The following is a 14,540-nucleotide window of genomic DNA, read 5'->3' as shown; positions in this document are numbered from 1 at the left end:
TATCTGAGGTCTAATTTAACCCTTATCCTAAAGGTTGATTCAATAACATAAATGACAAGTAGAACAGGTCCAAAAGAGCACAACAGACATTACTGAAAGTAAATTAATGTAGTCCAAAAGCATGAAGCTAATGGCATAACCTAAAAATACTAAATTAAATGATATGCCAGTTAGATAATTAAACTTTTAATCACCCGATCAAATATTCAAAACACTACATTCCAACACTGACAAAACTAAACTGTTTCTTTATGTACTATTCAGCTTTTCCCAGATTATCTAGGTATTGGTTTCATCCAATCATGCTGTATGGCCAGGTGAACACTGTCCAGTTTACTCTTGCTAAACAACAACGTTTCTTGATAAGGCTGTAACATTAGTTAACTCTTCTTCCTCCATTAGCACACTCAACGTAATTACGTCATACCCATACATGACACCTAGCGTCGAAACGTGTCAAACCCATAGACTGTATAAATAAGGTCAAACCAGGATGTCCCAAAACGGACCAATGGCGAACATCAGTGGGCGTAACTTAATAATTCAGGAACACCCCCATTTAAACTGACCAATTGCGAACATTGTGTGGCGCAAGCCCTTTCTGGAAGTTTACCCATCAACATATGGGACGAAATAGTTCACATGTTGGTTAGTTTGTTATTCATGAAGGGGGTCTTTAGGTAGTTTTGCTTCATGTCCACAGTGTTGGTGTCTATATAAACTTTGCATTTAGAGAAAAAAGTGCACATATAAGCCAAGCCCACCGAGTCCTGTACTTGGTGCGCGTGACCAGGAAGTAAACATTGAAGAGGCTGTGCGTCACCAGGAAAGAAAACTGAACAGAGGCAAGAAAAAAAATCCAAATTACAATTCGGAGAGAATAGAAAACGTGTCTTTATATTTAAATTAATTTTTCATAAAAATAGGTGTATAGAATGAGGCTGTTAATAGCTAACGTCACATGACAAGCAACCAGTTTTGGAAAGCTGGATACCAACAATTCCAGCCGACTAGATAGCTATTACCTAACTGGATATCTTTTTGTACTAACGGTATTGCCTTTTAGTTCATATTTATCATACTTTCAAGACCAAGTCATGGTTTCTCTGATCTGCACCTTACAAGACCATCGCGATGATGTCAACTGGTGCGCGTTCTCTGCAACGCTGCTGGCCACCTGCTCAGCGGACAAAACGTTGCGTATTTACCACACCCGAGACTTTTCCGAGGTGTCATACTCCCCGCTTTCCGGCCACGGCTACGGCGTCCACTGCTGTTGCTTCAGCGCATGTGGTCAGTATTTAGCCTCCTGTTCAACAGATGGGTCAACGGTAGTTTGGTCAACTGTGACGGGTGAGATCGAGGCAGTACTCGAGCATCCAGGTAGAAGTCCCGTCAGGGTCTGCGCCTTCTCGCCCGACTCTTCCCACTTGGTTTCCGGGGCGTCTGATGGTACCTTGGCTCTTTGGGATTTCACCACGAAAACACTGGACAGGTAGTCCAACTGACATTATTTAACTTGCCTTTTATCCAAGAACTAATGGGCTGTCTGTAGGCACGTATTGCATATTATATCAAATTCTAATTTTAAGATTTCAATTAACCAATTATTTTGTTGACAGGATAAAGCCAGTGGACGATGTCACTATGGTGGCCTGCTCGTTCACCCCATGTGGCCAGATGTTTATGACTGGATCTACATATGGAGACCTCCGGCTGTGGGACCTGAGTATGAACCAGCTGCACGCGGAGAAGGACACTCATGACATGGGCGTGAGCTGTTGCTGCTTCGGCCCCAAGATCCTCAGTGGTGAGGAAGTGGAGTATTTTTCTCCTCGGCCTTGTACTCCTCTACACTGCCCTCTGTAATTATTGGGACAATGAAGCATTTCCATTCCTCTTATGGCTCGACACTCCAAATGTTTGGACAGTTATAATAAGATTTACCATTTAGAAAATCACAGCATTTTAAATACGTTGCAGGGCTTTTATCTAGAAAGACGTACAGTAGTGTATAAAGGTTCCTGCGTTTTCCTCCTGCCCTCTGTGGGAATCGAACACAACCCTGGTGTTACAAGTGAAATGGTCTGCCGACTGAGCTTGAATCTAGGCTTTGCCTTCATTATAGGCTTTGCATTTGCCTTCGGAGTCTGTTATTGGTGTCTGTCAACACGAGGAACAAAGATGTGTCATTTAAAGTGAAGAAAACCATGAATTCGCGTGAAGGAGAATGGCCAGGTTAAAGTTAGCTCAAGTACCCAACATAAACCCACAGAATACTTCCTCACCTGTGAAATATAGCGTAGGGGTTGTAATGGGTGCCACTGAACGCTGAAAATAAATACATAAATGGCGTTGTATAATTACTCCAAACTTGTCGAGTGCGGAGCCAAAAGAAGGAAAACCCGGTTCACTGGCCCAGTAATGACGGAGGTCGCTGTAAACAGATTCCGCCACTCTTCTCAGATCATCAGCATGTTTGAAAGGATGGTGGTGGTGTTTGATTCACTGACTGCCCTGTCCCTCTCAGGTGGCGGCGCGGTAGAGTTCCGCCTGGCCTCGTGTGGACAAGACAGCACGCTGAAGATCTGGATCGTGTCCCGGTCTAGCACGGGTGGTACGTCGCCGGGGCAACATTCTGCGGTGGAGCCAGTGTGCCGTTTGTTCAGAACTTAGCGTGTTCCCTTCTCTCTCCGACTGTAGGTTGTAAGATGCAGCAGATTCACTCCCTGACTGGCCAGTCTGCCCCAGTTCTTTCCTGTTCTTTCTCGGCGGACGGACAGCTGCTTGTGTCTGGGTGAGACGCTCACGTTAAATCCCAAACCACCACCGGTCCTCAATTTTCACATCCTTGTCATCCGCTAATTTGTTCGTCCAGTGACCATTTCCTGCTAGACTATGACAATGGTGGCTTCATAAGCAGAGTTGAGCCCCATAAGTCATTTAGTTATTTTTGAGTTTGCTCAGTTTCATATAAAAAGGAATGGAGAGGTGTGTGCTTTTGAGGCCTGACACTTACTAAAAACTTTTTACAGAGATATGTCTTCTAAAGCAGCAAGACAGACTTATTCATTGAATGTTCCTTCAGTTGTTTAAAAGTGGAACATTCTTTGTGTAATTCAAGTCACAAGTTAGTCCCGAAGTTGATGTTTTTTTTTTTTATTCTCTCGCCAGTCTCTGGAAGGCACCCTCTGTGTTTCGCCAAATGGTGCGTGACAACGGAGGGCCCTCGGAGCAAGTTGGTGGGGACGAGGGGCTAGTTTGCCGTTCCCAGTTGAACGTTAAAATGTTTGTTGTGCACTTACTCCAAGTGACCACCAGAGGGAGACGTGTATTCCTTTTCACCATAATCTCTTCTGTTGCAGCTCTGTGGACAAAACCGTCACAGTGTATGACGCTGTAAGTTGCTCAAGCTATTTTCATTACATTTGTCATTTTCCTCGACACAGTTCCACCTTACAATCCATGAACAACACTCCTTTGAACTTGCCTTTGTTTTCTCAGAGCCGAGGGGCTTTGCTCTACACTTTGAACCAACACAAAAGGTAATCTTCCTTGCCTTCGGGACCTAGTCGCGTCTCATTTGCCCACTTTGAACAGCTTACTTTAAACATTTACCTTTCTGTCCTCCCTCCCATGATCCTTCGCCGTAGGTACGTGACAGCGTGCGCCTTCTCACCCACGGCGCCTCTGTTCGCCACCGGTTCTATGGACAAGACGGTGAATATCTGGAGAGTAGAGGAGCGACCTGGTGGCCATGGTAGGTAGTTGTCCTGTCAAAATGAGGACGGGCAATTTTATACTGTTTCTGTATTGCCAAGTGATGGAAAGCGTTGTAGGGGATGAGTTAACAAGTACTGCCAGTTAAAAGAACATACTGAGTCACAGTATGGAGTTTCTCCATAATGACTCAGTTCCCTCCTGTAAAGTGAAGGTCATTACAGCTTGCTGATTATTATGCTATGGTTGTATCATCTCTGCTTAATTAATTATGGTTTAATTATGGTTTATGTCCCTCTGTGTTTGGTTGATGGGGGAAAAAAAGACGGCAAACATTTTCACGGTGAGAATCTCTTCTTTCTTCCCATCAAAGTTTTTTCTGAGAGCAGTGAGGGGGTCTGTATGGGAAGCCTAGGAGTCAAACTGCTTTCAAAGAGGCTTTAATCAAGTGTAAAACCTCTACTTGGGCGATAATGCTTTCAGCTAATGTGACATAACCTGTTGAGAGTATGGATGATTGTTGAAGCAGCCTGGAGAGAATGGAACTGCTTTTGACTTTTTCTGTTGACTGACTTTTTGTTTGTTTTTAGTTCATTATATACATAGATGACCAGTGGATAGTACTTTTCCGAACAGGCTAGTAGAACATTTACACAACTGGCCTAGCTAGTGAATTTTTTGAATGTTTAAAATACAGCATTGCATGGAATTTTTGTCATTTAGTCCACAAGGTTGTCTGGGCAGTGACATACTGTCTTTTAGTTTTAACTCTGGTTACACATCCCCATAAGGGCTTCATACTGTCTGTCTCCTCAGGACGGATAACTCTCCGCGTACAACCTGTACACATTCTCTAAGAGACACTTGTCAATAAAATACTTCAATTACTGTAATTTTAAACCCATTAATGTTACAGTGCTGTTTGTATTTTTCACCTCGTTTTACAGTCGAACCTGCCACATCTTCACACGAAGGTAGGAATGTCACGACAGGGTTTCAGAGAAATATAATGTCAAATCTTTGTTTACACGTTAATACCGCCCGTAACGTCGTGTAACGGAGAAGTAATTATGTAGTTTGACCTTTTCAGGCGGGAAATTGCCAGGTCACTCCAGGCTGCTGGTCAGTGATTGGTCAGAGGAGGACGTGGGGGCGTGGCTTCGTGAGGAGGGTCTGGAAGCGCTGGTGGAAACCTTCAAGGCAAACAACATTGACGGAGTTGAGCTCATTGGTCTTACCAAGGAGAGCCTCTGCTCAGAACTCAACATAGGTGGGGATAACGTGCATTATCACACAAGGGAATGGTGAATTGTGTTATTACATACAGTACCTTGACGTAAGCCACCCTGGCTTCGCATATTGTACAGTAGGTGGAAAAAAACGCTGCGTCGTTATCACATTGTCAGGCTAGCAGGAGGGTGGGGCCACTATAAAACAAGGTAAACATTGAGTAATGACCGTTGAAATTAGATTTACATAATGTGAGTTTTTACTGTACATCATTAGATCAGGTCGTGTGTGTTCTGCGAAACTGGTGTAATCTCCTTTTAATACTTCTGCTCTGTTACATAACAGAATAATCACTGTTCAAAAAAATATGTAGCCAGTAGCATGTGAAACTGTCTTAAGATAATGTCTGTCTGAAACAACTACCAAATCTGTCTGAAAATGGGATTTACAGATTTTGGTTGCTCTGTGTTTTTTGAGATTATTATAATTCACCCTAGTGATGGAAGATTTGTTGTTCTTCCAACACTTTCTCTATAAGGAAGTGGGTGTGGTTTTGTTGTTGATGGTTACTCATGTCACTGGCAACCATGGTAACCAACAGCCTTGTTCTCTAAAAGAGATTAGTCCTAGCCGACAAGGGTGTCTATCACCCCTCTCTGTGAAAGCGAGGGAGGATGCCATGCCAGGCTGTTATCACCCTGATGGAGAAAGAGCCTCTCCTGGTTCCTCTCTGGTAGGGAGTGGGCTCGAAAACACACACTCATATAAACACGCTCACAGACTGACCTCACTTTACTGTTGTCTCCATGGTGACCAGTAACTAGGTCAGTTACGCAGTGTGATTGAGCCAGGACATCACATTCACATGTGACGCGAGCCCCATCAGTCACCGTTGCATTTCCCATGTCCCTGCCCGGGTATTTCCTGGTTGTGTAGAGTCGGTGGGGCTGCGCAGTAAGGTCCTGAGGAAGGTGGAGGAGCTGAAGGCGGGGTGTGTGTGTACTGGCGTTCCGGATGAATTCCTCTGTCCAATCACCAGGGAGCTGATGATGGACCCGGTCATCGCCGCAGGTGGGACAAATCCTTCTGTTTGTCTGTGTCCGGTTGTCTGTGCATTTAGCTGCCTGGATCCTGTCAGTGCTACAAACACACATTGTTCGTGATGTGTTGGCATGCTTTCAATATCCATATTGTTCACCTTTTTTCTTTTGAACAGATGGTTACTCCTATGAGAGGGCAGCAATTGAGAGTTGGATCGCAACCAAAAATCGTTCCAGCCCCATGACCAACCTCCCCTTACAGACGACCTTACTGACCCCAAACAGAACCCTCAAGATGGCTATTGGTCGTTGGAGGACCAGCCAATAAGACATGCTGTAGCCTCAGAGGTTTGATTGCACTCTTCAGTATCAGCATGTTCCCTCTTGGAATTAAATGTCTAGAATGTAAATATGTATACGTGCACATAAGCAAAAGTCATACATGTATGTAGACATATTTGACTTAGGTTTTTATTCTTCTGTTTTAGCTCCTAAACCTTTTCATGGATGATACTTGGGTTAACAAGAGAAGCCTTCTACAGTATGAGTAAATGTATTATATGACTAATATAATGGCTACAGCTGAAGCTGTTACATGCATGGGTGTTTTGAAATGAGTGGATGGTGAGAAGAAGTTGTGAAAGGCAAGACAGAAGTCATTTGATTTTCCAAAGAGATTTATTTTTATTTTTCCATGATTGTGGTATTAGTGCTTGAGCATAGTCTGTATAATGTAGCGTCGCTCAAAAATCATATGGCAACGATTTACAGGAAATGCAGTGACTGAATAAGTATCACCCCACCCCTTTTTACTTTTTCACATTTTGTTGCATTTGAAAGTAGTAGTAGTAATAATAATAATAATAATAATAATAATAATAATAAATCCAATAAGAATACAAGTTAATAATAATAATAATACAATCCTAGAAATGTATAGAAAATGAATAACTAAAGGATAGCCATCAAATTTTTCTTCACCCATTTGTTTCCTAATTGCAAAGCTACAAATTTGGGAGAGATACAAAACATTACTGGGTAACTGTCCCCTAATTGTCAAGCCTGGGGGTGGCTACATCATGGCGTGGGTCTGCTTTACATCTGCCATCCACAAGACACAAGAGAAGCAGCTAAAAACAGGGAATATGTGCTTACTGTAACTAAATGAAGCAGCTAGAGCAAACACTGCTTCAATCTGTTTTAGACATTGGAAGAATATTTATTTTCAGCAAAACAACCCACCACACATTTTTTTTAAAACAAAAACAGAGTGAATGTTCCTGAGTGGCCCAAATTAGGAGAATTAAATGGGTTTGAAAATCCATGTAAAGACTTGAAAATTGCTATCTAGCCATGATGACCAAAATTAGATGAGCCTGGAGAGGTTTGTAAAGAATATGGCATCATCCAGGTGTTCAGAGCTTTTAGAGACTCACACAGACACAGATATAATCACTGCTAGTGAGGTGTTTTTAACTTGTAGTTACTCTGCAGGGTGAATACTTATCTAATCAAGGAATGCAAGTGTTTTGTTTTTGATATTCAATCAAATCCATTTTAATAACACTTTGTAATGCAACGAAATGTGAAAATGTCAAAGGGGGTGAACACTCCATTGTATGATATCACTCTCCCATTGCTACAGCAACAGCCTCCTAAGCTCCCTGTATCTTACTGTAAACTGTAATGTTGTGTGCACATAAATTAAACAAATCCATCAACCTGTTTCAAATGTCTCTCTAGCTGTGCAAAAATAACTATATCAAATATATTGCTCTTACCCGACTGACCAAGACATCAGCGCCATAAATGAACTGACATAGACGGCAATAACAAGCAGTTAATCAATGTTCAAGGCATTATATGTACACTTACTTAAATAGGATTATTTATAAAATGTACAAAGATTCAGAAGCCTCCATGCATCGTGATCCACTTGGCATCGAGGGCTCTGTTACACCGACAAAAGGCTATCACCACGTACGTAATCTATAAATATCACATATACAAATGCAATGTATAAACATCCCCCTTCAGCGTGCGTGCTAATTGTTAGCGGGCCGTATTAAAACCCCTTCAGTGTTGTAGATCACAACTTACATTATTGTTACATTGTTATAATGGACCAAAGTTGGATGCTGTGCTACTGTTCCGCTATTGGTCTGGTGCTATATAAGGGTTCCGTGGTCTGGTTCTGTTATCTGCCGACCGGAGTGGTTCTAGACATGCTCACGCAAAAGCACAAGTTTACTTTGAGTCTAAATGCGGCACATCGCGTACACTGTAACTCTACAAGGAACCAGGTGAAGGAAGCGACCCCCGCTGTCGCTCCCCTGGGTATATACGCGGCCCACTGCCCGGCGAGTTACGGCGCCTGTGACTGAAAGTCTGGCTCGGCTCAGACGTTCGACTCTATGAAGGAGCGTTTGGGTTTGATCGGGAGGCCAGGGGGGTTATCCCTGGTGAGAGCCGCCTGCCGGTGGTTCCCCTCCGGGAACTGGGCCGAGTGGCTCGCGGCAGAACTCGGTCCCGGCCTCGGCTCCCTGTGGTAGAACCGCTCTCCAAATTCCCTGGCCTGGGACCCGTTGTGCGGCTGGAGGGGCGTTGGGTTCTGCTGTGGCTCCGCGTACGAGGACCTCTGCTTGAACTCGTTACCCAACCCCTGGAGGTTGTCGGCGGCGGCCACGCTGTGCCTCTGGTTCTCCATCCCCCCGGGGGAGATTGGCTGGCCCTGCCACCCCAGTCCAGGCTGCGGCTGCCCCTGGACGCGCACCGCCTTGTCTTTCACCCCCATGAACGGCCGAGGCTTCAACTCCGGTTTGGTGCGAGGCAGGTCGGTCCCCTGAGGTGCCGGGGCCCTGCCGCTGTCTGACAGGGTCCCGCTGGAGGCCAAGCTGCTGTTGGAGCTGGAGGCTCTAACGCTGGCCGTTTGACCGGCGGGGCCCAGGCCAGGGCCGGCCGGACCCCCGGGGGCAAGGGACCCCGTCTGTCCGTTCGGAGCGGCACTGGGGTGGGCAGAGAGCCCGTCCGTTCCCTTAACCAGGCTGGAGGACTGGCCGTGGAAGGGCTGGACAGACGATGCCGATGAGGAAGGGGGGTGGTGGTGGTCCGCGGAGGAGAGCAGAGGACTGATGTCGATGCCCAGGCCAGGGCTGGGTCTCAGAGAGCTGGAGAGGTGTCTTCCCGGCAGGGGGCTGGACGGGCCGCACAGGGACATGGGCCTGCCCCCGGGACGGGCCCCCACTTGCAGGGAGTTACAGTGCTGCTGCTTGGCCTTGAAGCTCTGGTTCTGTTTGGGATCCTGGAGGACTGGGCCTTGCTTGCCCAGGGATTCGTGGGCCTGTGCGGATCCGTCCGGAGAGGAACCGGACCTGGGGTCCAGGGGAGCGAAGCCCACCGTGCCTGGTACAGGCGGGAGAGCCCGGTTGGGTCCATAGGGGTTCAGAGGCCTGTTGGGTCCATAAGGGTTCTGTGAGGGCTCTTCCTCTCCATCTATTTCTTCATAGTCGTCATCCAGTTCATCCCGGCTCCGGTCTGTGAGGTCCTGCGCAGTTTGGCCGTGCGCTGCCAGGTGGGCGTGGCCTAATGTCGTGTTCGGGGAATGCTGCTGCTGCTGCTGACACTCCTCCTCCACGCGCGCCAACAGACGGCGGATCTCCCGGTTAGTGGGGCACAGGCGAGACGCCTCGTGAAGATCGGCGAGCGCGGCGGCGTACTGCCTAGGTGGACACAGTGTTGACACGGTCAGTGTACAGTGCGTCTTGGGATGTGTTCAGATTCCTTCACTCCGCAGCAGCACAGTGACATAGAACCAGTCCGTACTAACCTGCTGCTCCTCTTGGCTCGTGCTCTGGCGTAGTACGCTTCATAGGACTTCGGTTTCAGTTCCAGGGCTTTGGTGGCGAACTCCTCCGCTATTCCAAAGTCCTGTCCAGAAAAAGCAAGAAAGATGACCAGCTTTAGATGGCGATCGGTGAACTAATAATGATGATACTTCTGAACTCAGTACACCCCCTTTCATGGAGAACATTGGCTGGGGGGGGGGGGGGGGGGGTGTCTGAATCCAACAGGTAGTCCACACACTTCAATACCTAGCAATTAGAGTAAGTGGCTGGAATAAGCAATTCAGTGCTGTTTAACAGGAGTATTTAATAGGTGTTATTGTTCTGTGTGCGACTCCGAGCAAACCCGACTTTTCCCCTAATGGATTCTCCGGTTGGATGGTCAGAGCTGCTTTCCATCTCCATGGTCCAGAAATAACCCCTTCAATCACATGTTGGAAATGAAAAGCGACTGGCTCTTAAAGGGCTTTTCACAAGCATGTTTATTGGCCCTCGTACCTGCGCGCATGTCACGCCGGTGTGTGTCCGTCTGTGGGTGTCTGTGTGTCACATGTATCTGTGCGTTCTTGCTGGCACAGCGTATCCATTCATCTCTGATATGCCAAGACGGTGAATGTGGTCGGCTTGTTTTTAAATGAGTTTCCCTGCTCGCCCTCATTTTCCCCAGGTGAATATTTAATGAAGCACACCACACTGTGAATTCCGTCCTTGAGACGGAGCTTGGCATTATACCACCGCTCTGAATAACTGTTCAATGTTTAATGACAGCGTAATATTTACGGCCTCAGCAGCTCTCCACCCCCCCCATATCCTGTACACCTGCAGTGAGATGAGACATGGATGATACACGGATGGTGTGCCTGGCCACCAGTAACCTCTCTTACATCGTGTGTGTGTGTGTGTGACAGATGACCTTATCACAATTAGTCATATACTGTAGCTGAGGACGACATTTCACCACTCCAGTGTCATTGTGTTAACACCACAGTGTGTGAGACGGCCTAAGGCTAGGCTATTAACATGAAATGGAGATTACATTAAAAGTTAAATTCTGTAAAATAACTGATTGAGTGGTGTGTGTGGAGATATATCAGGCAATGGAATTCCATGTAATGTAACGTGTGTGTGTTTTCATGGAGAGTGTGACTGTGTGTGTGTATATATATGACACACTGTAACGTAATGGTGTGTGTGTAGGTCTCACGTTTGTTTTCCGGCGGCAGCGTGACATATTGAGGTACAGAGACACCCTCAGCTCTTTAAGCGCCTTCAGGTCATCTCCAAAACTGTCCCGGGGGAACTTCCTCAGAGCGTACTGATAACGCTGGGAGGCCTCCTTCATCCTCCCTTTCTGGAGAGACAAGGGAGGGAGACGAGGGAGAGAGACAAGGATTGATGAGAAAAGCATAGAATAACATTGTAACAGGGAATAGCATGCACACACACACACAAACCTTATAAAGCAGGTTTCCTTCCTCCATGAGTTTCTGCAGGAGGATGAGGAGAACGTCTGGTTTGGATGTGGCCATCGCCCACGTGGCGTGACCTGTGGGCGGGAGAGGACAGCTTGTACACGCACGAGCCGGCGCCCACACTACAGGCCAACGGAATGAATCTAAAGAATATACCTGATCGATCATAAGGGGATGTTCTGTAGCCTTTTAGCATGTAGGAAGAAGTGTAGAGACGGGGGAGGGGGGTGAGGGAGGGGTGGGGGAGGGGGGTGAGGGAGGGGTGGGGGAGGGGGGAGGGGTGGGGGACACACACTTTAGAGCAACCTCCTTCAGCCCCCAACAGACCAAACGCCGGCAGGTCGGGTAAGATGGACTCACCCGGCTTGGCTCCCTTTTTCAGCAGCGCCACCACCACAGCCGTGTTCCTCCCGCCCGCGGCCCTCTCCGGGGGCCTCCCGTTGGTGTGGTCCACCTGCTCCACCGCCGCGCCCTTCTCCACCAGGTACTGGACCTGTGGTTTGCGGAGGAACACAACCCACATGCAGCACTATGAAACTATTTTAACCAGGCCCCGACGGCCCTGGAGGGGACTGGGAAAATTCAGTAATATTCACTAGTACTACGTTTAGTCTTTTTTCAGACCGTTCGGGGCTAAGCAGTGCCAGCACGTCTGTTAGTTTCAGAATGAACCCCACCATCTCTGCATCTCCATTGAAGGCAGCCAGGTCGAGGGGGGTTCGTCCGTTCCTGTCAGGGTGGTCAATCTCCGCCCCCCTCTCCACTAGGAGCTGCACCATGGCCTTTTGGCCTTTCAGACAGGCCCAGCTCAGAGCGGTCAGACCCTCCTTGTCCTCGTAGGCCAGAGCAGCTCCTGAATTCAGCATATAAGCACATACATATTTCACTTGGCTGCAACACACAGTCGGATTATTCCCGAAAATGACATTCAATCTCGAATGGCGCTGTTGTTCAAGCCGCGCCCTGCACGGTCGTGCGATATTCAAATGTGCTGCACTGCGCGACCGATGGAGCTGTGGCCTGTGACCCCTGACCTCTCACCCTTAGACAGCAGGAAGTCAGCAGTGCTCAGGTGGCCCTCGCTCGCCGCCACCATTAACAGGCTGCGGCCTTGCCTGTCGCTGATGTTAATGTCTAGACTGTGCTGCAGGAAAACCTCTGCAACCTGAGAGAGACAGGCGGAGAAAGAGAAACAGAGAGATGGAGAAAACTGCCGCCATGGCCGCGGGGGAGGGGAGAAGTCGGGAAAGACTCATCGGGACTGTTTTCACCTGGGGGTGTCCGTGCCGGATGCAGCTGAAAAGGGGGGCTACGCCTCTGCGGTTGGGTTGGTCTGCCCGGGCGCCCCACTCCAGCAGGAACACGCAGGTCTCTGTCCTGCCCCGGCCAGCAGCTGCACTCAGAGCTGAGAGGAAAAGGAGGGGGGGAGGGACCCAGAACGACAGGGACGTTTTGCACTGTCCTCCGAATAAATAAATAACAAAAGTTTGTTGTCATGTTGTTTTTTTGTTTGAAATCCGTTCTAGTAGATCTAAAACCGCACTTGTGGAACAATTCAAGGACATACAACAAGAGATTAACGCGTGACTAAGCAAAGCGAGAGATGGAGAAAGAGAAAGGGAGAGATCGAGAGAGAGAGAGGAGAAAGACAGTATCAGAAACACCATACAATAAGAGCTATGACTTTCAAATACTATTTTTAGCTCGGCCAGATTTCGCTGGGCACCTCATTTTGTACTCTAGGGACTCAGAGTCTTTGCAGACGCTGGCAGAGATCCAACATCTGGTTTGGCATACCGGGAAGGATCCAATGGGTGGTGGCCAACATCCATCTAGTCAGTGGTCGCTTGCTAAATTGTACCCTATTTCCTAATTAGAGCACTACCTTTGATCAGGGGCCATAGTCCTGCTATTAAAAGTAGTACACTTTAGAAAGGAATAGGGTGCAATTTGGGACCTAAGACTGGGCCAGACCAGGGAAGCTAAAATCAGACAGATATTAATGCTAATGAAGCCCCCTTTGCTTTACCTTGGCTGTGACGATGAACATCCCTGGAAAGGGATGTGACATCACCCATCTGCTTCTGATAGACAGTGGGGAGGGAATGATGTCACAAGTGACATCTGCAGGAGCAGAGTAGGGTTCGCTGTAACCTCACCTCAGCACAGACGGTTCCACATGAGCTCGTAATGCAATTACAGATCACCTCAACCCATTTCGTTCCCTCTATCTCCTTTTCTTTCACGCCAGAGCAAAAAAAAAAGGTTGAGATAACAAAATACTTTCATTAATTAAAAAAAGATTGTGGTTATGATATACTATTTTTCTGGAAGACTTTGTCTTGTGATTCAACACTTCTCGGTCTGAGATAAGGAGGACGTGCTTCGCTGATTCATTAATCAATATGACGTCATGTATTTATGCCTCAACATTCTGTTCGTCATATGAATGCCAAAGTCACATATCTGAGGAGCGTTTGGAGAAATGTGGAGGATTCTGTTACCCTGGCAGACATGGGAGGGGGAGGAGGGGGGGTCACATGCCCGCTTAGGGAGGTGCTACGTGCCCCCCTGTCAGCCAGAGTCGCTTCAGCTAGACAAGGAGTCTGTGGCTTTGGGGAGGATATTTGATTGATGCTAACAGCCTAGTTCAGCTGGTTTGGCCAGCCTGAACCAACCAACAGCTGTGTGCTAAATCAGGGCATCCCAAACCCTTGTCCACGGAGACCCCTTTTTCACATTTAAATATGTCCCACACCCACTTCTTTGTTTTGCAACAGTTTATGGAGTTAGCCTAAAGTCACCTCCAGTACTGGCACTCTTAATGATGATAAGCAAACAAAGCCTTGTTTGCTTATCTTTAACAAGGGTGCCACAACGTTTGGCGGTGTCTGAGGGCTAACTGAATAAACCTCCCGAGCAAATTACACTATATTCTGTGTTCTTTATTTAAAATAAGAAAAAAGAAAATCACAGAAATAAACAATACAATTTACCACGGAAAAGCCACAATATTGTTTTTTCCGTACATTTCTGTGTAAACAGGGCCCGTCAAATCGCCCAATCATTTCATGATTTATTAAAAGCCTCACCGTGCTCTAGTGAATACTTGTGGCAACTTAGGCGCTTGTGATCTCAATCGAGATTGCATTCCATCAGGTGCGTGGGCATTCCGGTATGGACTTCCTTGTTTACTATGATGAGAATCATAACAGCGTTGTATGTGCTTCGGGAGA

General features: G+C 47.1%; 2 protein-coding genes across 6 annotated transcripts in view; one reads left to right on the top strand and one right to left on the bottom strand.

The window, feature by feature from the left end:
• The first annotated feature begins 607 nt into the window (after positions 1-607).
• Positions 608-7,715, top strand: wdsub1 (WD repeat, sterile alpha motif and U-box domain containing 1). 3 transcript variants are annotated; one of them, XM_020042361.3, is made up of 14 exons: positions 608-1,495; positions 1,623-1,810; positions 2,531-2,617; positions 2,704-2,797; positions 3,175-3,288; positions 3,366-3,399; positions 3,505-3,545; positions 3,654-3,760; positions 4,046-4,063; positions 4,668-4,694; positions 4,811-4,990; positions 5,887-6,021; positions 6,167-6,338; positions 6,479-7,715. In XM_020042361.3, exons 1-13 carry the CDS (start codon positions 1,098-1,100, stop codon positions 6,316-6,318), a joined length of 1,575 nt encoding a protein of 524 aa, XP_019897920.2. In that variant the 5' UTR covers positions 608-1,097; the 3' UTR covers positions 6,319-6,338; positions 6,479-7,715. The 3 variants fall into 3 exon arrangements, with proteins under 3 accessions (XP_019897920.2, XP_019897921.2, XP_019897922.2); XM_020042362.3 differs by lacking the exon at positions 4,046-4,063; XM_020042363.3 differs by lacking the exon at positions 3,175-3,288 and having other exon boundaries at positions 609-1,495.
• Positions 7,716-7,793: 78 nt separating this feature from the next.
• LOC105022096 (protein TANC1) overlaps positions 7,794-14,540 on the bottom strand; it is a 41,510-nt gene continuing 34,763 nt past the window's right edge. For all 3 annotated transcript variants that reach the window (XM_010890230.5, XM_020042360.3, XM_034289500.1), the window contains 8 exons: positions 12,576-12,709; positions 12,346-12,469; positions 11,982-12,157; positions 11,665-11,797; positions 11,287-11,378; positions 11,037-11,183; positions 9,817-9,917; positions 7,794-9,709 (listed from right to left, as the gene is read on the bottom strand). In XM_010890230.5, the coding sequence (XP_010888532.3) occupies positions 8,389-9,709; positions 9,817-9,917; positions 11,037-11,183; positions 11,287-11,378; positions 11,665-11,797; positions 11,982-12,157; positions 12,346-12,469; positions 12,576-12,709 (2,228 nt within the window). In that variant the 3' untranslated portion in view covers positions 7,794-8,388. The remainder of the gene's footprint in view (positions 9,710-9,816; positions 9,918-11,036; positions 11,184-11,286; positions 11,379-11,664; positions 11,798-11,981; positions 12,158-12,345; positions 12,470-12,575; positions 12,710-14,540) is intronic.

Source organism: Esox lucius, chromosome 22, assembly GCF_011004845.1.
Source record: "Esox lucius isolate fEsoLuc1 chromosome 22, fEsoLuc1.pri, whole genome shotgun sequence".
Taxonomy (NCBI): Eukaryota; Metazoa; Chordata; class Actinopteri; order Esociformes; family Esocidae; genus Esox; species Esox lucius.
This window is presented reverse-complemented; position numbering and strand designations above follow the sequence as displayed.